The sequence below is a fragment of the Rhinatrema bivittatum genome, chromosome 4 (assembly GCF_901001135.1).
Source record: "Rhinatrema bivittatum chromosome 4, aRhiBiv1.1, whole genome shotgun sequence".
In the NCBI taxonomy this organism is placed as follows: Eukaryota; Metazoa; Chordata; class Amphibia; order Gymnophiona; family Rhinatrematidae; genus Rhinatrema; species Rhinatrema bivittatum.
In genome coordinates this window covers 242,631,746-242,659,726 of record NC_042618.1, presented here as the reverse complement: position 1 = coordinate 242,659,726, position 27,981 = coordinate 242,631,746, and the positions used below count along the sequence as shown (strand labels likewise).

At 44.2% G+C, this 27,981-nt stretch overlaps 1 protein-coding gene across 1 annotated transcript in view; it reads left to right on the top strand.

Moving 5' to 3' along the window:
* Window positions 1-27,981, top strand: part of LOC115090623 (potassium voltage-gated channel subfamily KQT member 1-like) — a 713,074-nt gene that overhangs the window by 19,685 nt on the left and 665,408 nt on the right. The window contains exons 2-3 of the mRNA XM_029599984.1: window positions 13,424-13,518; window positions 24,525-24,565. Coding sequence (XP_029455844.1) covers window positions 13,424-13,518; window positions 24,525-24,565 — 136 coding nt within the window. The remainder of the gene's footprint in view (window positions 1-13,423; window positions 13,519-24,524; window positions 24,566-27,981) is intronic.

The following is a 27,981-nucleotide window of genomic DNA, read 5'->3' as shown; positions in this document are numbered from 1 at the left end:
TAACAGTAGAAATAAAGGCCAATACATTTAAAAAAAATCTATCTATCTATATATAAGGTGATACCTTTTATTGGACTTAGTATCCCTTATATTTGTTTACTGACCTTATAATTCCTCGTTTTAGGTATACAGGCAGAAATAATCTGCACATTCAAGTGGACTAAGATGGCAACCCCACTATTTCACACGATAGTGAGAAAGGGAGTAGAAATGTTACACTGCAAACTTTTTTAGGAAGTTTATAAATGTGTAGGAACAGTTGATAGTTTGGTCTTCCTTTCAGGCCATGCTGCAATTTATACAAAAAGTTTAAAAGTTTAGTCCTTCCATTATCTCATGATTTAAAAAAAAAATATATTTGAAGGTACTACAAAATAAAAACTTAAGAGGTTAATACTGAAAGCGGTTTGCCCACCTATGTTTGGACATAGCCAGAGAAACCGCAGGCTTTAAAAATTCTGCTGGTTTGATTCCCCTCCCCCTCCCCTCCCCGACATAGCTGAATACATTGTTAGACCACTAAAAACATCCAGTTATGTCAGGAATGTACCAGGGCAGAGTGGTGTTATCTAAGTTATCTGGATAACATTGATTTTTAAAGGTATCTGGCTAATATAGCTGAATAACTTTAGAACTGCTGCAGAGCATGCCTAAAGTTAGCCTGATAAAGTTATCTGGATAACTTTTAGATAGCCAGGTAAATTAAGTGGCGCACCCACATTGCTGATTATCCCAATTTAACTAGCAGGATACATTTGCCTGGCTAACGTTGCCAGACACCCAGCAGCTAAAAATGGACCTCTAAATCTTATCAGTATACTGACTTAACAGAATATATATTTATTTATTTGAAAGAGCTCGACTAGAAATGGGATCAGGAGTCTCCGAAAGAAGGGCATGTGTTTGAATAGCTTGGAGAGGAATTCTGCACCTTAAGGGCTGGCATTTGAACCAAATATAATATGGACTAGTAAACTGAGATCCAGAGAACCAGAATTTAACCTAAATTGCTATGTTAATCCCAGGAAAAATTGTATAGTTTGGAAGGTTTGAAATCATGTGTTGTGCAATAATGTATATATATATATCTGAGGTTGTACACTGTGGGCTTTCTAAGTGCGTTGTACAGATGTATGAATCTGCCAGGTCCTCCCCAAGGTATACTAATGGGTTCTCAAACAACAGATAGACAGAGCAGGTACAAGTCTAGGTGTTTAATTTTTGTTATGCGGTGTGTCTGATACAAACAGATCAGCTTTGATCATGGCAATAGTTTCAGTCCCGAGACAAGGATCAATGAAATCCACAGGTGGGGAGGTCCAGTCCTGGTGAAGGGCAAGTAGGATGTTGCAGAAAGGCTTTGGTCTGCAATATTTGTGTTCTCAGGTTGGTCTACGAGTCTAGCCATCCATCCAGTGGCATAGCGAGGGTCTCCAGTACCCAGGGGGCCAATGCATTTGTGTAAATGGATGTGTGTTGCCTCCCCTGCACTCGCTCCCCCTACCATCCTGCTTGTAGAAACGCTTGCAGTCACAGAAGGTCACACTAACACAAACCCCAGAAAAGAAATGAACTGACAGACTGTCATGATCAGCTTATGGGGAAAAAGCTTCCCCTCCTTCAGACAGACTGCCCCTTCCCTCTGTGGCACTGCAAGCATACAAAAACAGCCTCTGATAAAGAATGAGATCAAGATGGTCAGAGGGGAAACCAAAAAAAAAGAAAAACCGTTCCAAATTTGTCCTTTCTCCAGACCTGCACACATCCCTGCAGCTTCATTACAGCACATAGCCCTTCCCCTCACCAAATACAGATTACCTGACCACAAATTAGAAAGAAAAACAGAAAGACAAAAGCTGAACTGGAAATCTCAAAAAGCCAGACTCTGCCAGCAGTATACTGTAAAATATAGAAATATTCAGACTTCCTCCCCAGGCCCTCTCCCCACCCAGACCTCCCAGAGTCATATGCAGTGCAATAATACAAAAACAGAAGCATCACCATTAGTCATAAAACAAAATCAAAATATATAAATCAATTATAATAGTAAACCATACTAATAAAAACAATATTTCAAAACAGATGAATAGATAATCTAATAAAAAAGAATAAAAATAAACATTTCCCAAAAATCATTTAAATATTTCAAAACAGCAGACACCTAATAATTAAACTAATAAGGTTAAATATTCCCCCATCTCCATACATGGGAACTTTTGATTTCCAGTCACCCTGAGATTGTCATGGATTACTGGAGGGGAGGCGTGAAAACACAAACTTTCTGCTCTTTCATATACACACGTCATTCAGAAAGACACACATATACGTGCAACCTTCTTCCATCTCCTTACTCCCTCTTTCCTTGCCTCTCACTCACCTCTGTCACTCACCCCTTTCATCTCAGTCACTCACCCCCTCCCTCCCACTCACCCCATTCCATTCTGTCTCAGTCACCATCTCTCATCAGTCACCATTCTGTCATCAGTCACCATGCTCTCTGACAAAATCGGCGCTCTATGCATCCAGTGCTACTGCATGGGGCCACTTCTCACTGGTGGGGAATGGGAACCTCATCAGCTTATCAACCCAGGACACTGATGTGCAGGTCTTTTTCTCACTGGCAGGGATAGGAACCCCATCAGTGTGTCTTCAGAGTAGTTAAATCACAAGCAGACTGTGATAAATTGCAGGAAGACCTTGTGAGACTGAAAAATTGGGCATCAAAATGGCAGATGAAATTTAATGTGGATAAGTGCAAGGTGATGCATATAGGGAAAAATCACCCATGCTATAATTACACAATGTTGGGTTCCATATTAGGTGCTACCACCCAAGAAAGAGATCTAGGCGTCATAGTGGATAACACATTGAAATTGGCAGTTCAGTGTGCTGTGGCAGTCAAAAAAGCAAACAGAATGTTGGGAATTATTAGGGAATGGTGAATAAAACGGAAAATGTCATAATGCCTCTGTATTGCTCCATGGTGAGACCGCACCTTGAATACTGTGTACAATTCTGGTCACCGCATCTCAAAAAAGATATAATTGCGATGGAGAAGGTACAGAGAAGGGCGACCAAAATAAGGGGAATGGAACAGCTCCCCTATGAGGAAAGACTAAAGAGGTTAGGACTTTTCAGCTTGGAGAAGAGATGGCTGACGGGGGATATGATAGAGGTGTTTAAAATCATGAGAGGTCTAGAACGGGTAGATGTGAATCGGTTATTTACTCTTTTGGATAATAGAAAGACTAGGGGGTACTCCATCAAGTTAGCATGTGGCACATTTAAAACTAATCAGAAAAAGTTCTTTTTCACTCATCGCACAATTAAACTCTGAAATTTGTTGCCAGAGGATTAGATTATTGCAGTTAGTATAGTTGTGTTTAAAAAAGGATTGGATAAGTTCTTGGAGGAGAAGTCCATTACCTGCTATTAATTAAGTTGACTTAGAAAATAGCCACTACTATTACTAGCAACAGTAACATGGAATAGACTTAGTTTTTGGGTACTTGCCAGGTTCTTATGGCCTGGATTGGCCACTGTTGGAAACAGGATGCTGGGCTTGATGGACCCTTGGTCTGACCCAGTATGGCATGTTCTTATGTTCTTAAGCTTGCTGGGCAAACTGGATAGACCAGTTGGTCCTTTTCTGCTGTCAATTCTATGTTTCTATGTCTCTATAAATGGCACGACTGCTTGTACTATCGTACATATTGTGATATTGTGGTAGCAGTGGGACTTTCAGTGCTAAGCAAGGAACAGCCATAGACACATGCCTCAGAACTGAGAAAGAATTCTTGTTGAAAGTCAGCATAAGCAGAAACTAATTCCAGAAAAAAAAAGGAGAAAGATTTTTTTTTAAAATAGAAACCTTAGTTTTGCTCTAAAGCCTGGCACAGAGCAGAAACCTGTGCTGCAAAGTTCTCATATAGACAGTATCACAGACCAGGGGTTCACACTAAGGAAAAGAAGTGAAAAGAGAAATTTGAGAAACCTGTTTTATTCCTGCACAGAGTAGAGGACCTAAACTAATAAAATACTGTGGCTAAGCATTTTCTATAGTACAAGAACATGTAATGAAGAATATTTTTCCTAAGGGGCCTAGCTAAAAGAGCCAAGCGAGTTTAAAAATAGCAGCTAAGGAGAATAGCTGTGCCTGAGACAGGAATATACAAGTAAGTAAGGGTTTTTCTTGTGCATTTTGAACAATAATTTTGTCCTTTTACTCCAAAGAAAAAAGGTTGAAAGCTAAGCAGGGAACGGTCCATTGAAAACAACCAGCCTTGTTTACAACAGAGCACAAGTGAGCTAGTATAGAAGCTTTGCTTCAAACCCTCCTGGAGGGACAACAGCAGCTGGGAATTTCTCTATAGTCCTAGGTAGCCAAGCAGCAAGTTCTGCAAGAAAATTTGAAAAAGCATCAAGCTTCCTGGGTACAGTGTACAAAATCCATGAAAGCTCTGACTCTAGTGATACTCGAGGTAAATCAAGGAGAGGACTCAGGGTAATCTGAAGCAGAGGAATATGAAAATTAGAGGGTGCAGGAGGAGGGCACGGGTTGTGTCAGACCCAGCAATATTGAGAGTATCTTCCACAAGGATACTGACATGGCTGCAAATGAGGGCCAAACCAAGTGAGGATGAAGAGGTCATTGCTTTAAAGACAGAGATACAAAAAATGCCACTGCATGTGGCCAAAGGTGGTTGACACTACAGTAATTTTATCAAGGGTGCAGGAAAGCCCATGGTGGGGTCTTGTTTGGTGTGTGTCGCTGAGACCATTGGCTGGACAGGTTGGTCCTAAAGAGGTCAATGCTCTCTTAAGGTAGACCAAGGAAGTTGCAGTGGGTACAGCTGTGCAATGTTGCATGTGCCAGCCGCAGCAGACCCGCGGCTCGACCCTGTCACCTCTCTCTCTGACGAATCCAGTGCCTAGTTCCTTACCCTAGCGGCGGTGGGCCACCAGCTCCGTCCTCGGGCCACCCCCAGTGCCTCAGCTTCAGCTACAGACCCCTGTGTTCCGCGTTGGGCCTCTCCTCATGGCCCGCGGAGAGACACCGCTACTCAGTGCCGCGCCCTTCCCTAGGCGCGCGCATCATTGTTTCTTATGAAGGGCCCGCAGAGGCAACCTGGCCACGGCCCCAGATGATGATGTCACCGAAGCTCTGGTATTTAAGGCCGGGCTCAGCTTCCAATGATCGCCTTTGCAACAGGTCTCCATGCTGGTCGTGTACTCGTTGCCTCCTGGTGATTCTCCTGCGTTCCTGGTTCCTGATCCCTGCAAGTTCCTGTTCCTGTTCTCCTCCCTCCCTGCGTTCCTGATTCCTAGCCCTTTATCGGATTGCCTTCTTGGACACGACCTCTACATTTCCTGGTTACTCCATTGACTCTCTCCAAGCTCGGACCTCTGCATTGCCTGACACGGTATTGACTCTCTCCAAGCCTGGACCTCAGCTTTGCCTTGCCTCCGCTTCTTGATTGCCACCAGCCCTGACTCCAGCTTGCTCTACGATGACTCCTCAATCTACGTCCTGGACTTGGCCTATTCAGGCTTCGGCCTATTCTTGCTCGGGCCCCCCTGTCTGATTTTGGTTCTATTGGTGCCCGTGTTTCTGGGACTCCACCTCGTCCAGTACAGACTTCTCCATTCTACTGTTTCTGCCTCTGGGCTGACATCTCTGCCTTTCCATCAATGACAACATACGGAGGCCCACCTAAGCCCAACCGGCCCCGGTACCCAAAGGCTCAACCCGCGGGGAATGAGGGCTGGTATTGGTGAGGTGCCAGTCGGCCTCCATCCTTCAGCCCACTCCGCTTGCCGACTGTGGGGGACCTGTAGGATCCCTCTTATGGGTAGCGTCAACCCCACCTCAGCCTAAGGGTCCACCTCCGGCGCAACAGGTTGCAAAGGCCATGGATTCAGCAGGGCCGTGTGCCCTCCAGGCTTTTCCTAGCCTGGCTTCAAAGATACGAGAACAGCAACAATTTCTCGGGGCACTGGCCTCCTCCCTCGAGCATCTGCATGCCCAGCTTGATGCCCTGTCCGGTAATCCAGTTCCAGTACCGGCTTCCTCTCACCAACAGCCGTCTCCCTCCACTCCTAGAGCCTTGTTGGCCCTACCAGCTGCGCCTCGTTTCAACAGTGACTCCTAGCTCTGAAGAGGGTTCATCAACCAATGCTACATGCAGCTCGTCCTGCAGCCATCCATCTTCCAAGATGAACTCATGAAAGTCACTTTTATCTTGTCTCGTCAGGAGGGGAAGGCGTTGGCTTGGGCTTCGCCCTTATGGGAGTGATCAGATTCGCTCCTGCAAGAACTATCTCGATTTGTGGCCGTGTTTTGACGGACCTTTGATGATCCTGGGCGGCATGCCGTGGCAAGCACTACTCTGCTGCACCTACGACAAGGCCAAAGGAGCCTATTTGATTATACGATTAAATTTCGGACCTTAGCCACAGGACCTGGCCACACACTGTACTGATGTTCACATGGTGCTTCAATGTCTCCGCGAAAACCATCTTTTCGCAAAGTTGGATAAATGCCTGTTTGAAAAATCCAATCTGCCCTTTCTAGGATATATAATTTTTCAATGAGGATTCTCTATGGACCCTGAAAAGCTCAAAGGAATCCAAGATTGGCCTCGGCCCGTGGGCCTTAAAGCACTACAATGATACCTTGGATTCACGAATTATTACCGCCATTTCATTCCTCATTATTTGACACTAGCGGCTCCTTTCACCGCGTTGACCCGTAAGGGCCAAGATACCCGGAACTGGACCCTGGAAGCCATTACAGCCTTTCAACGCCTCAAAGAGGCCTTCCTTGCTGGACCCTGTCTTCACCATCCAGAACCAAACTGCCCCTTCCAGGTCAAAGTAGACGCCTCTGCTATTGGGCTGGGGTGGTCTTGAGTCAACATTTAACTTCTGGATCTCTAGTTCCGTGCTCGTTCTACTCACACAAATTCTCTTCTGCGGAACAAAACTATAGCATTGGAGATTGCAAATTACTTGCTATCAAATTAGCCCTAGATGAATGGCGCCCGTGGCTAGAGGGCGCTCAGCATAAATTCACCATATTTACAAATCACAAGAACCTGAAACATTTGAATTGTGCCTAGCATCTCAATGCACGTCAAGCTCGATGGGCCCTGTTTTTTTTTAGGTTCAACTTCGAATTTCACTACCGCCCTGCTGGAAAAAACCTTCGGGCAGATGCCATGTATTATTCCTTCGAACAAGAAGATACTCCTGAAGAACCCAGTCACATCATTGACCCAGCCTGTGTTTGTTTGTCTGCAACTCACCCAGTCCTGACTGGGAAGACTGTTGTGCTCCGTCGCCTCCATGAAAGAGTCCTCTGATGGGCACATGATTCTAAGTTCGCCGGTCACCCAGGGTGAGCGCAAACTCTAGCTTTGCTCCAGCAGTTCTTCTGGTGGCCCACTGTGGTCTCTGATGCTAAAGCGTACGTTGATTCCTGCAACAGTTGCGCTCAACAGAAAACCCTGGTCGGTCGACCATGGGGTTTGCTCCAGCCACTTCCAGCTCCCGAAGAACCATGGACACATCTCTCCATGGATTTCATTGTGGACTTGCTGCCATCTAAAGGTCACACGGTTCTATGGGTTATGATAGATAGATAGATTTTCTAAAATGGCCCATTTTGTTCCACTATCAAGCCTACCATCTGCTTCTGAATTGGCACGCCTGTTCCTTCGCCATATATTTCAGCTACACGGCTTACCTAAGGACATTGTCTCTGACAGGGGTCCACAATTTGTCGCCCGATGCTGGCGTACACTCTGCAATAAATTTGACATCAACATCAGTTTAACCTCAGCATACTATCCACAAGCCAATGGGCAAGCTGAGCGAATTAATCGCTCCTTAAAATCTTTCCTTCGCACCTATATAAATGACCGTCAGGACAACTGGTCTGAACACCTTCCTTGGGCGGAGTTCTCCCACAACTCACATATTGCCGTTGCCACAGGTACATCGCACTTCTGCAACCACGAACACCATTACCCATACCGTTATTGGTGCCTTCTCCTTCTGGTGCCTTCTCCTTCTGCAACCACTGGTTGCAGAAGGAGAAGGCACCAGAAGGAGAAGGCACCAGAAGGAGAAGGCACCTTCTCCTTCTGCAACCACGAACACCATTACCCATACCGTTATTGGTGCATGCTACTGCTGATACCCTCAAGGCACTCTGGAATCAGACAAATCTTCGCTTACGCCAAACCACATCCCAGGCCAAGATGTCTGCGGACATCCATCGACGCTCTGCTCCTGAGTTTCTTCCCGGCCAGAAAGTCTGGTTAAGCACTCGGTATATTCGGCTTAAGATACATTCTCAAAGGTTTGCACCAAGGTACTGTTATGGTTATTGATGTTTGGGTGGATCCTTGGACACTGTGGCAGCTGACCACGCCCATGGGGGGCAGTCCCATGAGGGACCACAGTGTCAAGCTAGACTCTGGACATACAAACACAGATTTGAATATTTTATTAAACAGTTTTGGAAACCACCAGAGGTGGCAGTAGTGCGTAGTGGATGTTGAGCTCGGCTGGGCAGGTCTCCCACAGAACGTTGGAACAGCGAGTCCTCTGCTGGCTGTGCTGTAGTGGAAAGAGACTGAGAGTTATGAGTACACAATGAGAAGCATTCAGAGTCCCAGGTAGAATTAGGAGAGGCTCCGAGACAGGGAGAGCAGGCCCTCGAGGAGCGAATACCTGATCCCTTAGAGCAGAGAGACTCAGTGGTATTGTACTCATGTAGCAGTAACAGAGATTCCACTCGATGAGAGGTCTGGCACCAGAACAGAGGGCAGGCCTTCGAAGAACGAGTACCTGGTTCCAGTGAAGCAGTACTGTGGAATAGATAGTAGTTGTACTCACAGATGGAAATTGTTAGTGAAGTCTTCCAAGTAGAAAGGTTTGAAGATGCAGGCAGCGACTCAGGGAACATGGGCCCTCGAGGAGCGAGTACCGGTTTCCTGTTAGCACATGAAAGAAGCAGAAGAGGCCCCTGAGGAGCAGGTACCCTGTAGCAACCCTGAAGGGTGTAAGAGTTCCAGATAGCGCTGGAGTGGCAGAGCAGCTTCGGTAAGTCTTGGGTGGGTCAGGAGGGTGGGGGGTTGTAGTTAATTAAATTTTAGCCAGGAAACAAATAAGAATGGAACACATGAACGGATCGGGGGCCCCCCCCTTGCCGAATGCAACGTATCTGCCCCCCCACGAAAACAAATACCGAATGTAACGTATGCGGTCCCTCTGCACATCCCTATATACTATGCTGTGATAAGCATTTATCATGTGAAAAATGCTTATTTCAACAATATTTTTCCTGGAAAAACTGCATTTAAATGAGCTGATTTGTATGCCTTAACTTTGCAAATGCATGCAAAGCAGCTCATAAATATCTAATTTTATATAAATAAAATAATGTATTATTTTCCAAAAATTTGGCTACAACTCAGGAGTTGAAGTTAACTTTTCTTGGAGGCCTGGGATGCTTCTTGAAGGGCCATGCTGACTTTAAAGCCCCAATCAAACATGTACAAGTTCCCCGGGGATCTTGAGAGATCCCTGCTGCCTCTATAGTAGACCCTGAAGTCAAAAAAGTAAAAAAAAAAAAGTTTCAAAGTCACATGGCAACTCCCTACCCCCCACCTAAACTCCCTGTTTTAATAAAAGGCACCCCCCTGGTTCCACGTACCTGCACCCCCTCCAAAGAAGGCAGCCCCCCAGGCACACCTAATAGTCTAGTGGGGGCCAGATTAACCCCTAGGCTCCATGCGGCTGATCATTACATCTGAAATGGAGCCATCCAGCCTTTACACTATTGTGCTGGCTAAGGCCATTTTGGATAATGTCAGTGGTTGGCCCAGAGACTAGGGCGAGCTCCAGGCCCTAATAGACCACCAAGGACCCATTAGACTACCAGGAATGCTTGGGGGTGGGTGGGTGAGGAGGTCAGGAGTTGGCTGCCTTACGCAGAGAGGAAGCCCCTGAAAAATACCACAACAAGGTATATATATCCCTTAAATCAGGGCTTCCCAAATCTGTCCTGGGGACCCTGCAACCAGTCAGGTTTTCCACAATTAGCATATACTGGGTCTACATGATATGCAAATTTATCTCATGCATATTCATTGTGGATTATGCTGAAAATCTAATTGGCTATGGGGTTCCCAGGACAGGTTTGGGAAGTTGTGCCTTAGATTGTAAGCCCTCTGGGGATAGGGGAATACCAACAGCACCTGAATTTAATCTACTTTATGTGCCTAAAAAGAGGCTTGCAAATCAAATAAATAAATAAATCATACTAGTCTACTTGCTGTATTTCACCATTATATGCACAAAAGCTGCAACAAAAATCCCTATTTTCTGTTAGGGTTTGTATTTTCCTGAGACAATATTTGTTTATAAAAATTTTGAAAACTCCTTGTGTCTAAGCATGCCAACTATTATGACTCTAATAATTGATGTGATGCTAGATTCATAAGAACCCATATAGACTTTACACCCATATATCTGTATACTCAGGGATGGATTTAGAATTTAACTTTTGATGTTTTCACCCCTCCCCTAAGGGGCTGTTTTAGCAGAATTGGAATTAAGGAGATGTAGTATCCTTTCACACTGTGGATATGTCTCCAGGGAAAAGTACTCAGGACGGAAGGGTTAGAACGGCTATTGTAGTTGGTGATTCAGTTATTGGCCTAATTGTAAAATTTTCCCAATGGAGAAAGATGAATAGTGGAGTGCGTTAGGGATCTGTTCTGGAACCACTGCTTTTTAATATATTTACAAAGAGCTGGAAATGGGGACAATGAGTGAGGTAATCAAATTTGCCAATGACACTATATTATTCAAAGTAATTAAATCACAAGAGGATTGTGAAAAATTGCAAGAGGACCTTGCAAGACTGGGATGTTGGATCCGTGGACCCTTGGACCAAGGTGGAGTTGGTGCAACCTGCAAGAAGGAGCCCTTCAGGTCCCCACTATTGGCAGGCAGGCCTGGATGAGGCAGAGGACCAACTGGATCTTCACTGTTACCAGCCCATGTTCCCCTTGGGTCTTTAGCTATCAGTCAGCAGGTCTTAGGTGGGGGCCTCTGATGATGATAGAGAGATCCACTGGGGTTGCTGCATAGGAGTAGAGGGAAGCCAGAAGAAGACAATGGTGTACAGGAGTCAAGCAGTGGTCAGTGGCAGGTGGCATTCAAGAATGTCCTGGAGTCAGGCCGAAGTCAATACCGGGAATCTGTCCGAAGAGAAATGCGAGACTAATAGGCAGGGCAGGAAGGCAAGGAGCAGGACAGATGGGCAGGCAAGAATGTAGAAGAACAGAAGAACTGATCACAGTGACTGACAAAGAAAATAAGAATCACTGGAACTGAAGATGAAGACAAGGACTGGAGAACAAAGACACAGGAACCACTGGAAATGAAGTTGAAGACAAGGGCTGAAGCAACTCATGCTACTAGACAGTAGAAAGACACATTGCCAAGGCATCAGTGGAGCATCTGCAGGGGCCTTTTATAGGCTGGAAGCTTGACATCATCCGGAGGCTCCTTCAGCCCTTTCCCGCCATGGGCCCTTTAAATTTAGAGGTGTCGGGCATGGACGCGACTTAGGTGTGGGGCCAGAGGATGTCAGCGGCATCCTGCCATAAGGGTGTTCTGCCATGAGGGTGAACAGCGATGCACCGCTAGGGTTCCGGGAGGCCAGCTGCATCCGGGAGCATAGGATGAGGCCCATCCCATGGAGTAAGTATGGCGGTTCACGGGAGAAGTCCATGGACCACCAAACACATCACTGGGAGATTGGGCATGCAAATGGAAAAGTGCAAATGGCAAATGAAAAAGTGCATTAACAAAAATGACATTTCTACTATGTTATCTCACCCTAGCTTGATGGTACCTGTTCATCAAGCTAGGGTGAGATAACATAGTAGAAATTTCATCTTTTTGAGATTTTCCCCACTCCAAATGACATCAAATCTTCACCAAGGTGTACAGTGCTGTTCGAATGTCTCACTCTACATGCAGAACTGGCCTCTAAACCCTAAACCAACACCTCACCTCGACCTATTAGATGGCCCTCCTATAGAGCTATAAATAGGTGCACACAGTGAGGCCCTCCCCAGAGGTTCTCTCTCTCTCTCTCCACTCCCCTTCTCTATCCCCAAGCCCAGAAATGGCCAAAATTCATATCCAAAAATTTATCGCAAATTGCGTTATGGCTATTTCGGGCATATCACATAGCCTAATGCCAGGTAAAAAGGTGTAGTTATTTCCAGCGTTAAAACTGTGCGATATTGCCCCTCATTTACTAAATCCCACCCAATCCCACCCCTCCCAAAAATTTGCATTCGCACTGGGGTAGATTTTTTAAAAAAGCGCGATCGCGTACTTTTGTTTGCGCAGCAGGCGCAAACAAAAGTACGCTGGATTTTATAAGATACGAGCATAGCCGCGTGTATCCTCTAAAATCCTGGATCGGCGTGCGCATGGCTGTCGATTTTGGGCAGCCTGCGCGCGCTGAGCCGCGCAGCCTGCCTCCGTTCCCTCCGAGGCCGCTCCGAAATCGGAGCGGCCTCGGAGGGAACTCTCTTTCGCCCTCCCCTCACCTTCCCCTCCCTTCCTCTAGCTAACCCACCCCCTCGGCCCTATCTAAACCCCCCCCCCTTACCATTATCCCTAGATTTACGCCTGCGAGAAGCAGACGTAAATCTACGTGCACCAGCGGACTGCTGGCACGCCGTCTTCTGACCCGGGGGCTGGTCCGGAGGCCTGGACCACGCCCCCGGGCCGGCATCATGCCCCCGGTCCCGCCCCCGAAATGCCCCGCCCCCGAAACGCTACGTCATCCAGTCCCGCCCCGACACGCCCCCTTCGGAAAACCCCGGGACCTACGCGCGTCCCGGGGCTCTGCGCGCGCCGGCGGCCTATGGAAAATTGGCACGCCGGTGCGCAAGGCCCTGCTCGCGTAAATCCGGGCGGATTTAAGCGAGCAGGGCTTTTAAAATCCACCCGACTGTGTGTTTCAATTCTTATCACTGGTGTTAATGCACGCATTAATGCCATACACATTTTGATGAATGACCCAGTGTAATTGCAAAAACGTACAGAAATACATGATGTAGACTATTAGGACAAAACACAAAGGATAACTAGGAATAAAACTAAAAGAGGAGGCAAGCAACCATCAAAAAATAGGGAAGCTGGTATTTTGAGGAACTTGGGGAGCCCTGCAGCTCTACATCCTGCAGTATGGTGTTCAAGCTGTTACAAAATGTGACAGGCCTAGCAACAATCTGAATGATGAAAGTGAAACGCTCAGCTGATCTGAATGCGAGATTAAAAGCTAGACACCGTCTAACAACCTCTTGTATTGTTCCTTTCACAGCAAGCTCGCAAACCATACGATGTGCGTGATGTAATTGAACAATACTCCCAAGGACACCTGAACATGATGGTTCGAATAAAGGAACTTCAAAGAAGGTACATGTAATCAAGGGTTTATGAGTTTGCTCATCGCAGCTGACTTTCAAAGAGAGGTGTATTTATTGCACAGTAAATAAAAAGGTGCAAGCGCAACAGGGAGAAAGAGAGCAGTTTGTAAGATTTGGCAAATAGCCCACCGCCAACCCCTTTGTTGAAGACTGGTTACAATTTAATCACATTCCGTCTTGCAAAAAGGAAAAAAAAAATGTAATTGAGGCCATTGCATTTCATGTTAATGCATAAAGCATTTATTTTTAGCTCTTTGGGATCTCCATTCAAAAGATATTAGCACACAAATCAATTCTGTGTCTTAGGCAAAGATAGAAGGGAAGAGGGAAGGCATAAAAGACCTTAAAACCCAGCAAGTTCCTACTAGAATAAATGAATATGGGTAACACCCCCGCTCCCACCTTATCCTCCCCCTATAGTTAATCCATAAAGCACAATGGATCTTTATGTCTCAGATAGTGTGGGGGGGGGGGGGGGGGAGAGAATTGTGGGTGAATTACTTTTTTCTCTCAAACGTGAACTAGCTGAATTCACAAGGTAAAAATATTAAGTGTAGCAAAAGAGTCTAAGCTGAACTGAATCTAAGGTGAGACAAGTTTCCAAAGTAATCCTTTTATGTAAGAAAACTTTAGAGATTTTCCTTCAATAGAGTCAATGTAAGAAATAGCTATATAGCATTTTAGGACACCCACCGAAGAGCATGATTCCCATTGAATAACAATTTGAATCATATAGGGTTTGTTTTTTTTATTATGAGATTATGAGGTGGCCAACCTCAAGGCAAACTCCAAGTCCCAGAGGTAGATCAGCTAGATTTTTAGACATGTATCTCAAAGTCATGGTTTGCTGGTATAGCCCCCCCGTCCCCCTGTCCCTATCAGCTATTGGGCACAGGAGCACACAGGGAGGGTCATGGACCACACAAGATCCTGAAACTTCCCAGAGTTCCCACACAGGGAGTGGAAAAGATCGTCTTTTCAAGACCCTCAGGGTTTCTGGGGGCTCTTCTGCACATCACTCCAAAAATTACTCTATAATCCAGGTCTGTTATTCATAATGGGGCGGATTTTAAAAGGGTTACGCGCGTAATATACTCGCGTAACACTTTTAAACCCCTCCTGCGCGTGCTGAGCCTATTTTGCATAGGCCTGGCGAGGTGCACAAGCCCCGGGATGTGCGTATGTCCCGGGGCTTGAAAAAAGGGGCGAGGAGTGGGCGGGTGGGGCGGGACCAAGGCCTCCGGGGGATTGTGCGCCGGCAACCTACGCCTGCCCAGAGGCAGGCGTAAATAAAAAAATAAAGGTAGGGGGGGATTTAGGTAGGGTTGGGGGACGGGTTAGGTAGAGGAAGGGAGGGGTGGGGGGGGGGGGGGGGGCGGAAGGAAAGTTCCCTCCGAGGGAACGGGGAAAGCCATCGGGGCTCCCCTTGGCTCGGCGCGCGCAAGGGGGTGACCCTGGATTTTATAATATGCGCGTGACTGCACGCGTATATAAAATCGGGTGTAGATACGAAAATCTGGCCCAATAAGTCTTTACTGAAATGGCATGAAACACAATGCCCAAACAATCTGGCACATCAGTGAATGGTGCTTCCCAGGAATAAAGTCCAAAAGAACAACTCACTCTCTTTCACCTTCTCACACACTGCCCTAAACAGATCAGTTTTTGGGACAGTTACTCTTCCTCCCTGGGTCTTTCTAGTACATGTGGGTGATGCTGATCTTCCTGGTTCTTTTCTCTTAGATGAGCCTCTGGCTGATTAACTTTGTCAGCCAATACTCTGTGGACTTTCTCCAGGTAGACTGTTCTCCCTTTAGCCTCCCTGGTACACACATCCAGATTTCTGCAGAATTTTCTTCTCTATTGGGTCAGAGTCTGATACTTCCTCAGCAACTCTTCTTCCAACATTCTGGACTCCCAGAAATTCCCCCTCCTGAAATCTTAAATTCTGCCTTCTTTTCTTCTCCCCCGTAGAGGGATAAAGCCCACCAAGTGCCAGGCCCTCACACACCAGCCTTGTGCCATAGCTGATTCTCAGCTGCCAGACTCCTGGACCCTCAGACTGCATCACATGGGTGCAGTGGTTATATACACACAACCCATCCTAATGTGGAGTGGTAACGTTACTAACACACCTCACTACATTGACCTCACAGAAAAGGGCAGGGTCTGGATGGAGACTTCTGACTCAGATTGCTGGCAAGCTGCCTTGTTGAGACTACTGCTGCAATACCATTAAGGGGCAACCACTACTAGTAAGGGACAGAATGGGCACCCTGTCACATCAGCAATCTACAGACTCATTAGCCAGGAATTCTCAGAATTGGACACTTATCTCAAATTGGGAATACAATTCTGAATTTTCTTCCAGAACGGCACAGAAGTAGAAGTGTTCACCTCAGGTTATAGTAATGGGGCTGTCCATGTTCATGGCGAAGATGCCTTTCTATCCTTCACTGGGTTTGGCAGATGGACAGGTTGCCTGGCAGGAAGTAACATGGCCCAGATTAGTACATCCAGGGGACCCCATGAGCATAGCTTCTGTGAGGAAGGCCTTGGATGGGCCAAGGGAAAGCCAGAGGACCAAACTTGATAAAAGCTTTGCCTTACTGCAGGTCAGGAAGTATCAGCTGGGATGGGCACAGCTCTGCATTGCTGCAGCCGGGGTGTTCTGGCCATAGATCTTGAAGGTACACCACTCCTTTCCAGCAAATCATCCTTGACTGGGTCATCCAAGTGTGGCTGGAGGTCATGAAGGTGAGATAGGAGCCCTGATGTTAATGTACCCCCTATGCATCCTCTCATTAGGCACGAGAGTCCCTGAGGAGATACAGGGACCACGTTGTGACCCATGCTTCAGGGATCTTTCCTAACCACAGGGGGAGGGGGGTGGAATGTGAAATTAAAGTCATTGAAAACCTTAGGCTGTTTGAATGTCTCCTTCTTCTTTCCAGTAGAAATCAACTGTTGTCCAAAAAAGTAAACCTTTACTGGGTTATTCAAGGCAAATTATCTTACAGTGAATATGCTTGGAACTCATGGCATCCATACATGATATAAAGTCCAGAAATCCAAACATAAAATCACAGTCAATGCACAGTCTTCATACAGTAGGGATTTTCTGCTTCCACTACCTCCTAGCTCTGAGGTATTCTTAGGGGAATGAAGGCTTCCCAATATTTACCCTTATTAGTACCTACATTCTGGTGTGCAGATCTCTGAAGTCCAGCAATCACACTGGAACGCTCCTGTACAGATAAGCTTCCAAGCAGCAACTCTGAAAGTAAATTTCCCAGTCTGGCAGTCCTTTGACTCCAACCAGAAATGGATTCTGCAAACCCTGAAGGCAAATCTTCAGTGAAATGCAAAGTGTATGGGATTCACATCCTTTCGCTATTCTTCACCTCTTTTTGATTTTCTCAACTGCTGGATGAGAAATCTCTCTCCTCCTGCAAAGCCTGAGGGCTCCATCCTTGAGTCTCAGCCACCACCTATTCCAGGATGAAAGAGTGGGCAAAAGAACATGAGTGGGCTCATGAGTTTTATTAAACACACTCTTTTACATGACCCCCCTCCTACTGGGGAGTGTCAGGGAATACTGCACACTTTTACTCTCACTGCCTTCACACATCCAGCATTTGTGAAGTTTTTGGTGCACATCTGGTCCAGGTCCCAATTCTGGTGCATATGCCACTAATATTTTCAGCCCTTATCCTCTATCTAATTTATGCTTAATCTCTACCCATAGAGAAGATAATGATTGTGTTGATTTCAGTGGTAGATAGTTTAAGCCTGGATGATGTCATAGGGCATCAGCTAATAATATTTAAGGTGGGACTTGCAGTAAGTACATTTTGTCGTCTTTTTTTTTTCCCATTCTTTTGCCAAATTTTGCCAATATGTATTTTGCTCAGTGATGTAACGACCAGAAGAGACACATTTTTCTATGAAGGGGTTAAATTCTGTTCTCTGCTTCTAGGCACAAGGTCTGGCTTGTTTTAGAAAAAGCCCCTAGGAGGATGTATGGGGACACTATCAAAGAGAACGGCTTGCCTTGGAAGTCTCATTATTTATCCTGACTTCTCATGTAACATAAGTGATGCATTTCCTATTGATGAACTCTGCTGGATTTTTTCCAGGAATTCATTCTCTTTTCTAAGGCATTTGCAGTACATTTTGTTGTTGCTATTTTTTGTTGTGCAGGTCTGTAGAAGTGGAATTTGTGTAAGACACCCTATTTTGTGTTTAACAAATGGTAGCATTATTGGAGCCACCAGTCAAGAAGTGGATTTAATCCTTTTTCCCAGGGTTTGGGTTCTCCTGAGATGCAATGACTGCAATCCCTCAGTCCCTGGTTTTATTTTATATAGCCTGTCATGGGATTATGCATATAGTATGGGACACTTTAGTGACACTCTTACATTAAAATTGAAAGTGACAATGCCTAGTAGCCAACCAAGCCAAACCTGAAATTTGGGAATAAGGGAGAATTGTTGTTGTGATTGTCTTCTTGTTTTGACTGTATCTAGTCTGATATATTCATTGATGTGCAGCCCTCCTTCCATGTGCGACTTTAAACTGTGGGGCTTAGTCTTCACAGTCTTTTAAAACCCTGGTGTGGATCCTCTAAAGGGGGAAAGGATTATCCTTAGGGCCCAAGGCATTTTCATGGTATAGCACAAAAGTGACACTTGGCACAAGGTATTGGTATTCAAAAAATAAAAAGCTTTACTAAAACAGTTCAGATTAGAAAATGGCCGTCTTGCGGTATTGAAATTTGAAAAGCAGGTACCGAAATTTCACAATGAAGATTACTAACCCTTGCTAGTGCACCCTCCTGGGATCCCTTCAGTCTTTTTTCTCCCGTAAAGAGATGATGGGCTCCCTGACTCCAAAGGAGACTTTTCGGTACCTGATTCTTTAACACTTGACTCTTTCTCTTGCACATCTTCCTCCTCCTTTCCTTTGGACCCCTGGACCAGTGCCCCAGATGGGATGTTATCACCTTTTTCTCCTTTCTTCTTTTCACCCTGCTGGTTACTTCTGGACATCCACCTGACACTCACTTCTCGCTCCACCTATGAAAATCCTTTTCAAACACAAAAGTCATAGAAAGACAAACCCAGCTCCACACTGCTGCGGAATCCCTCAGGAGTAGCTACTTATATTGCAGTATCATAAACGCCACCACAAGAACTTTTCTGTGTGGCCTTCTACTCTCTACAGGATTCTGAAGTTCTGAAGACACCAAGGACAGAAATCAAGCTTTCCTCCTTCTCCAACTCCAAACTTCTGCAGAGAGATGAGAGACTGGATTTCTCTCTCTCTCTCTCTCAGCTCCTAACCCTCTGACCAGAATATTCTTGGGCTTCACTGATCAACCCCTGGACTGTACCATTATGGCCATTGCTAGAGGGAAGTGCCATAACAAATTGTTCAGACCACCCACTACTTTTATAATCTCAATATGTCCTCCAGTAGGAGAAGAATAAACTGTGGCCATCTTGTACCTACTACCTGCATTATGTAGTGTCTTCTCTCTGAAAAATGGTTGGGACTCTTGGGAGGCAGGAATGGCAAGCTGCAAATGCAGAGAGATCTAGCTTTGATTCCTGGCCCAGGCCTTCCACATTCTGGGTTGGGTGAGGATAAAGATGCTGCAGAGGCAGTGTTTAGTTGTTTACAGCCCCCAGGATGGAAAGAGTCATAGTGATTGTGCAACGGTGATGCAGATTTAGGGCCTATGACTGCAGGGTTCCAGCAGGATCCCTAGTGCCTGGCTCCCAGCCGAGTACTGTTGCTGCAATGACTAGACTAAGCAAGTTGGGAGTAGATTTGAAACAGGGGGAAAAGCATAGGGGTAGATTTTAAAAGAAGTGTGCGCATGTCCATATGCACGCGCTTCCCGGTGCACATACATGGACGCACCGATTTTATAACATGCGCACCGGCACATGCATGTTATAAAATCCATGGGAGGGACGGGCATGTGCGCCAAATTTTATAATCTGTGCACGCATGTGCGGGTGGCGCGCACAGGAGGACCTAATTTTAGAAACCTATGCGTGGTGACGAGATCGGGCCTCTCCCAGTTCCCTCCCAGTCCGCTTCCAACCCCCCTACCCCCTCCCTCTTCCCCTCTCCTCCCCATCACCTAAAGCCATTGCCCTACCTTTTTTTTTTTTGGTTTGGTTTGTTGCTTACTGCTCCATTGGAGCAGAAGCAACTTGCACACGCTGGCTGTCTGCTGGCACGTGCTTCCCCAGCACGGCGGCAAAAGGCCAGTGTACTGGCCGCCTTCAGCCCTGCCCCTCCCCGCCCCCCAGACCACCCCTTTCCTTCGGCCCAGCATTTCTGCGCATAACGGGAGTTATGAGTGTGGCTGGGCTGCTTTGAAAATGTGCACAGCGCGCACAAGGCCCAACCACGCACGTAACCCCTGTCTTTTTACGCGCGTGGCCGATTAAAAATTCGGCCGTTAGGGTAGTTACAAATGAAGGCTTATGGTGCCAGATTCCAACCCTGATTCTGGTTGAGCTGAGGCTCAAAGGAGAGGGAGGCACTTGTCATGAAAACCTCCCTCCTTCCCTTCAAAAAAGTATTTGATTCTGCAGTGGCTCAAATTGCTATACAATAGAAATCTTACAGTCTTTCTATGAATGATTCTGAAAGCATTTTCCTTGGAACAAACGCCTTTTTTTAAAAACATGCATGTTTAATTTGTATGTATAAAAATATATATATGTACCTAGTGGAAGATGGGGGGAGGGTTGTGATTTTAGCCTGTTTATGCCTGCCATTGGAAGCTTGTTCAAACTCACTCTCAGCTTTTTATATCAAGGTACAGAATGTAGAATGTACTTTGGCTTCTGTAAGCTGAAGATTCTCCCCTTAAGTTCTTGTCAGCTGCCCTATTGTAGCATCACCCTGGCAATCCTCCATTCAAGGATTATAGGCTGTGACTGCATTTACAACCTGACAAACGAGCACCCTTAAAATGGTCAATAGGTGTCAGTGCTGAGCAATGGCCGAGAATGTCTCCAGTTTTCCTTACCCTTTATTAGATCAAGAAGCAAGAGCTGTCATTTGGAAATCAAAATGTTGCTTCTAAATCACTAGGGTGGCCTATGTATTTTCTTTTCCAACACAATGCCAGTGATGGAGTTATAACTGAATGTGGTGGTAGCAGCTGGCAAAGGAATAGAAGGGGGAAGGGGGTTGTGGACACCTGTTCATAGAAATTAGTGCAGCACAAATCTATGGGTAAAGGTTTACCTAAGCTGTGGTATTTCGATGAGTAAGTTCCCATGCCAGACAATCACCTTTCAACTTTCACCAACCAATTAATTTTACTCTAGAACAGGGGTGGGCAAGTCCGGTCCTCGAGGGCTGCAAACCAGTCGGGTTTTCTGGATATCCTTAAGGAATATGCATGAGAGAGACCTATGCAAATCTATTTCATGCATATTCATTAGGGGTATCCTGAAAACCCGACTGGTTTGCAGCCCTCGAGGACCGGAATTGCCCACCCCTGCTCTAGAATGCATGTTTTTGATTACATACTCTGTAAAGAATCCTGTATGTTGATAATACAGCCCTATAATATATTATACCAAATACATAACATTACTGAGTCAGTACCACTTTTCAGTGCAAGCTATTGGTTTTATTTGATGATATATATCCTGTGGTTAAGCAAGAAGAGCCACTAGCACAGGGGTGGTCAACTCCGGTCATCAAGATCCACAAACAGGCCCGGTTTTCAGGATCTCCACAATGAATATGCATGGGATAGATTTGCATACAATGGAGGCAGTGCATGCAAATCTGTCTCATGCATATTCATTGTAGATGTCCTGAAAACCTGGCCTGTTTGTGGTTCTCGAGGACCGGAATTGGCCACCCCTGCACTAGCATATTATCAGACAACATTAAGGTAGCGATTTCTAAATAAGCTGCTTTTTTTTTTTTTTTTTTTTTTTTACAGTATATGCAGACATTTGAAACCTAGCTTATTTTCTAACGGAAACTAGCCATATTGTCTCAAAATCAGCAGTCGCAGAGCACCCATGTTGAAATCACCTTCCTACTATACACTTCCTATTTGTATGGGCAGCCAAGTGGGGGACAAATAGTATGCGTACATTTGAAAATTGAATGCACACATGCTGTTTATTTCCTCAACCCTAAACAATTCTCTGGGAATGCCTTTTTTAGCCCAGCTAAAAGTGTGTGCATGTTGAAATTATATTTTAGACAATGTGGTTCAATGTTTTTGCAACAAAGAGTCATGATATTCCCAGATGTCTCTAAACAGACACAGAAAAAACATAAACAGTTTTTACTGTTTAACCTAAAGTCCTTCAGATGGGTGCATTGTTCTTTCTAAAATTTCCATGTAAATGGTGTGCTAAGTGCAAGGGAGTTTCCTAAGTATTTTTCTATTCAAATCAGCTTGCTTTCTTTCTGAGTGCTAAAATTGTGCAGCCCGGATCCTCATCTGTACCATCTGCTACTGATACATGAATATCGTTCTTATATAATACATCTTGGATGTCTGCTAGTTGATAATTTGCTAGACTGAATTTGTTTTCCTTTTGGTTTGAGTATTGATTTTCTTCTCCAAGATTTTGTGGACTTGATCTGTGCATGACAATTATTGTTTTTTTATTCTTTTTTTTTTCTTCATTCACAAGATGATATGTCATCTTAGATTTGTCTTTCAAGCTATTTTTGATTATAAGTATTTTGAAAAATTATAAATTTATATATATATATATATATATATATATATATATATATATATATATATATATATATATTAAAAAGTGCTTGTAACCCCTGGGCTAAGGTCCTAATTGAAGAGTCCATCTGCAACCTCCAATTCCAAGGGATTAAGCTTTCCAAGCCACCTATACTATCCTATTTCCAGGATTCTCTGTCAGGGGAGGTATGGGTGGGGGAGATTATTCTCCAAAGCCCTCAGCATTGTATGAAAGTATTTAACATGCACGGTAATAGTCACACTGGACGAGGGATGTGGTTCCAATATAACTTTATTGATAATGTAGAAATGACATGATTGGCCATATATAGTTCTTTGTTTTATGAAATCCATTACATAATTCAGTTCCAATAAAACTGGGACTCTCTACTAATGTTTTAAGTTACTCTTCTGTTTCCACATCCCTTTCCAATTGGAGCTTCCTCCCAAAATTTGTGGCGTAAGATTCTTCACTAAATTTAGATGGTATGCAATACAATCCCACTTGTCATGCCTTGATTCAGATGACTACTCTTTAACAACCTCCTCCAGTATATTCGGATAGGTGCCACAATCCTCCTTCTCTCACACTTCCAGACTCCTTTCAGGAATGCATGAGTATTCCTGAGAATTTTAACTGGAAAAAAGAAATCTGATCATATTACTCCTACGTTAATTGAGTTACACTGGTTACCTATAGAATCCCGGGTCAAATTTAACACACTTTGCATCCTGCACAGACTAATATATGGGGAACAGGTAGATTGGTTAAATACAGCTATTAGACTGCATGTCCCACAAAGAAATCTACGCTTGGCAAATAAGGGCCTACTATCCTTACCATCTGTACATTCAGCGCACTTGAACCAAGTGAGGGAGAGAGCACTTTCACTGGCAGGACCCAAAATCTGGAACACACTGCCTGCTATTTTGATTGAAGACCATTTTTAAAAAGTTCAAGTGTGATTTAAAAACTTGGCTTTTTAATGGGGCATACACAGCCTGAGCCTTCCATGCTTTATGATCCTATTTTATTTTACTTTATTTGTATGCTGTTATCGGCCTTAGCCAGCCTCTGATTGTTTCTTATGCCTTTATCTTCCTTTTACTTTGGTTTTTATTATTTTTAGTTCACTTTTAGGCCCGTATTCTATGTTTTTTTAATTCTGTTTGATTAGAGATGTTACTATTTTACAATTATTTATTTCTCTTGATCTTATTGTTGATTTCTGAGTTTTTCTCTTCTCCACTTTTGATGTTACAGGAAGACTGTTATGATAATATTTGTATTAGTATCACTGATTTGTTATTATTCCATTTTTTGATTATGTTGTAAACCGTTATGATGGCATGTCCTAGTGACGGTATATAAAACCGAATAAATAAATAAATAACATTTCTTCTGTTGACCTGTGAAGGGTCCCTGGATCTCTCTGAATGAGAGATTCCTAAAAAAAAAACCAAACAAAAAAACCACTTTATTCATGACAGTGACTAAATTTCCTAGTTCTTTAGTCACTGGACCAAACATAAAATTCCAGGCTTCCAAAAGCAACAAATGATGAAGGAAGGACAACATCCAAAAAGAGATAAAATCAGTTTCTCAGAAATAGAAGATGAGTTCCCCTTTCTTCTGTCTGACGCAGATCTTGCTCCTAAAGATTCCAGGATATTCCATTCTAAATAAAAGGAACAAAACTAGGAGTAGGCAAAAACTCCATGCAACCTCCTCAAAGGTCAACTCAAAAATCAACCTTACAAAATGATGTCCCTGTTTTTTATAAAGCCAGGACATTGCCATGACATCAACCCACATGGGGCAGATATACACCAGAAGGAATATTTCTATTCTACTTATTAGTGGAGTTCTCTGCATGCACAAGCTATGAAAGCCTGCACAAAACTTTTATCTGGGTGTAAAAAGGCAATTTTCAGCCAAGTCATTATACCTGAGTAAACAAGTTTGAAAATTGCCTTCTAAATATATCAGGACACAAAAGCAGTGGCAATGAGATTTCTCACTATAAAGATCAAATGCCCCTAGGGGTTTGAATTTTGCTTAATAGCCATTGTAAATTTTTTTTTTGGCAATTTGAAAACAGTGTTTTCTACTTACTTTTCTGTTTGTTTGAAGTGATTCAATTTTTTAATGTGCAAACTATTCCATTCTTTTGAGTGCAACAGCTATTTGAGAACAATGCTAAAAACAAACTTCTTATATGCCTTTGCAGACTGGATCATTATCTAGGAAAGCCGGGTCTCTTTCTACCAGGTAAGTACACTGAACATGAAATAATGACCTCATGTTTACTGCCAAACATAGCCAATCAGAAAAAAAAAACATTTTTCCCACAGGCTCAGAGTTTATTTTTAAAAGTAAGAGGTCCATATTCAAAAGCATTTAGCTTGATAACTAATAAGCTATGTGGCTAAATTCTAACCGGATAATAATTTATCCATCTAGAATTTAGCTGGATAAGTTAGGGGCATTCCAGGATCGTAACTGGGAGAAGTTGAGTTAGCCAGATAACTCTGATATTCAAAGTTAGCCAGATAACTTATCTGGCTAACTCTGGTCAGCCCATAGACCTGTCCTAAAGTTAGCCGGATAAACATAGCTGGCTAACTTTAAGATAACTGGGTATATTCAGTGGTGTGGCTGAATTTACCCAGTTTATCTGGCTACCTAGCCGAGCTGCACAGCAGCTAAATATGATCTCTTAAGGGGTACATTTTAAAAGACAGTGCGCGTGTGTACTTTTGTTCGTGCATCAGGCGCGAACAAAAGTACGCTGGATTTTATAAGATACGCGCGCAAGGGGGTGCACATTTGTGCAACTTGCGCGCGCCGAGCCCTGCACGCGCTGCCCGTTCCCTCCGAGGCAGCTCCGAAATCAGAGTGGCCTCGGAGGGAACTTTCCTTCCACCCCCCCCCCCCCCCCCCCCGCACCTTCCCCTACCTAACTCACCCTCCCGGCCCTATCTAGACCCCTCCCCCTACCTTTATCTGAAAACTTACGCGCGCCGGCGTGGCAGGCCCCAACACAGGCCGCTGTGTCGGGGCACTCGGTCACGCCCCGGACCGCCCACACGCCCCCGAACATGCCCCCGATCCTAAACCATGCCCCCTGGCCACGCCCCGACCGCCCCTTTTTGCAAGCCGCAGGACTTACGCGCATCCCGGGGCTTGCGCACGCCGCTGAGCCTATGCAAAATAGGCTCGGCGCGCAGGGGGTTTTAAAAGGGTTACGCACGTACCTTATTCACGTAACCCTTTTAAAATCCAGCCCTAAATGTCCAAACCTATTGAGTTTTTAGTGTGCCCCTTGTTATTCCACATAGAAGTATGTGGTGTACCTGATGTTTCCCATTGTACTGCTCTTGTATTAAACAACAAGGTAACTGATTGTTCAGGAAATTCTTAATAATAACAAGTAGTAAACCACAGATATGTCTGACTGCTGTTATTGCTAAATTAGACATCCATATTCAGCCACTTAGCAGCTAATTAATATAGGGGATACACCTATCTAGCTAACTTAAGCAGGATATTCAGCTACACGGCAGCACCACTGAATATACCCAGATATCTTAAAGTTAGCCGGATCGGTGTATGCTAGGTGCTGCTAGTTAACCGGTTAGGTTAAGCAGATAACACTGAATATCAAGTTATCCGGGTAATCTAACTGGCTAACTTTGATCTTCCTGGGAATGCCTATTGTCTATCCCCGGTACGCCCCTGCTTAAGTGGCTATATTCTAGCCAGATAACTCATTATCTGGCTAGAATACAGCCAGGTAAGCTTTTTTAAAATAGCAGCTTAACCATTTAGATGGATAACTTTTCAGTCATCTGTCTAAATGGCTTTTGATATATCTACCCCTAGGAGATTATTCATCCGAGGACATAACTGATATGTACTTAATGAAACAACTGTTCTTCCTGAGAGAAAGGATGAGAAAGGAGTGGGATTTCTTCTTGGAATAAATACATTTGAGTAGTATCCTTCCTGCATTATAAATATATGCCCAATGGAGAATTTAAAAGAGAAACATGTTCCCATGTACTGTGTGATATTTTCACAGAGCTACATGGCACATGCATATACTGAATCCTTAATCCAATACTTCTGTACACTGGATTTTGGTACTATCATACTGAGGCCAAGCATCAAAATCAATCTGCTTCTGCATGCAAGGGCAAATGTACCAAAGGATAAAAAAACATCTGCACGTGGTCAGCACAGCAATTAGGGACCAGATTAATCAAAGTAAAAGCCAAAATTGATTTAGTCATTGAAGGTAGAGTCCCAAAGAGAGAAGGTTCTATACCCACTAAAGGTAAGAAAAGCCCCAGTAGTATTTCTTTAAGGATATGCTTTGTCTAGGGGTCAAGATAACACTGCATTGAATCAACAAGCCTGAATGTTCTCCCTACAAGGGAATTCTTATAAACAATTCAGCTGTAAAATTGAGGTCAACACCCTCTGTGTTCCATGTGATATTTCAACTCCGGCCGTGGTCGAGCCAACTTTTTTTGAAAAATAAATTGTCGGGATAAATGAGCAAAAAAGTGAGCCACTTTTTGATAAATGAACTGTTGGGATATATGAGCAAGTGAGATCCTGAAGAGATATCCTTCTGGGGAGGCATTTTGGCACCAAAATGTACCACAAATGATTGATTAGTCCGGGCAGTCTCTAAATATTGATTGAGACACGCCGACAGGCTTGCTGATGCAGTATTAATTTAAAATTAAAAATTAAAAAATAATTTTAAAAAGTATATAAAATTAAGGTTGTTATAAACATACAAGAAACGATAATACAAATATTGCAATAAGTTTGGCGTTTGTGGAGAAGACATTTGCTTTTGATTTCCTTTTTTGACATTGTATACACAACATGGAAATCAATTGCTGCTCTTTTTTGTTTTTTGTATATTTCAAAAGTATACATGGCAAGTAATGTTATCAACTCTGTATAAGTTAAGCATTTCATTTAGGTGGTATGTTGTGACATTCTTTAGCCAGCACCCCTTTAGTACACTGGCACCTCTGGCAACAGCCTGTCTGGAAGAGAATTGCAAATTCCATCAAGCAAAATGTGGATTAGTTCATAGAGTATGGGCTGTTCAGGTCCAATGTATGAAATAATCTGTAAGGATGTTGTTTTCAACTCCCAGTTCTTCATTAAGTAGCCTAAATGTATGAAAATTTTAGTCAAAATTAGGATCCTAAGAATTTGATTGAAAAGGAAACTAAAGCTAGTTTCTTAAAATTTAAGGCCCCATATTTAGGATTAATATTCATTTAGGTTCCCAAGGCGTAGAGGCACTAAGCCGCTATGTTTTTTTGCGAGAGGGTTTCCCACTGTTGCGGGGGAAGAGGGGTGTTGCCACAATAGTGAGCCCCTCCCCCGAAAAAACATTGCAGCTGTATTGCGATGTTGTTTTGTCTTGCGGCAAAACACTATAGGTCAAACCAACGTGGCCTCAGTCCTTTTGGTGCGATGGTGGCTCCCCACCTCACGGGACCACCATTGTCTTAATGGGCCATGCTAAAAAAAAAGTGAAAAATAGAAAAAAAGATATGGAGGGGGGGGGGGTCAAAGTTCATCCCCTGTTCACCCTCGAGCCGCTGCTCAAGGTAGACCCAACAATCAAATGTAAAAAATAGAAAAGCTCACAT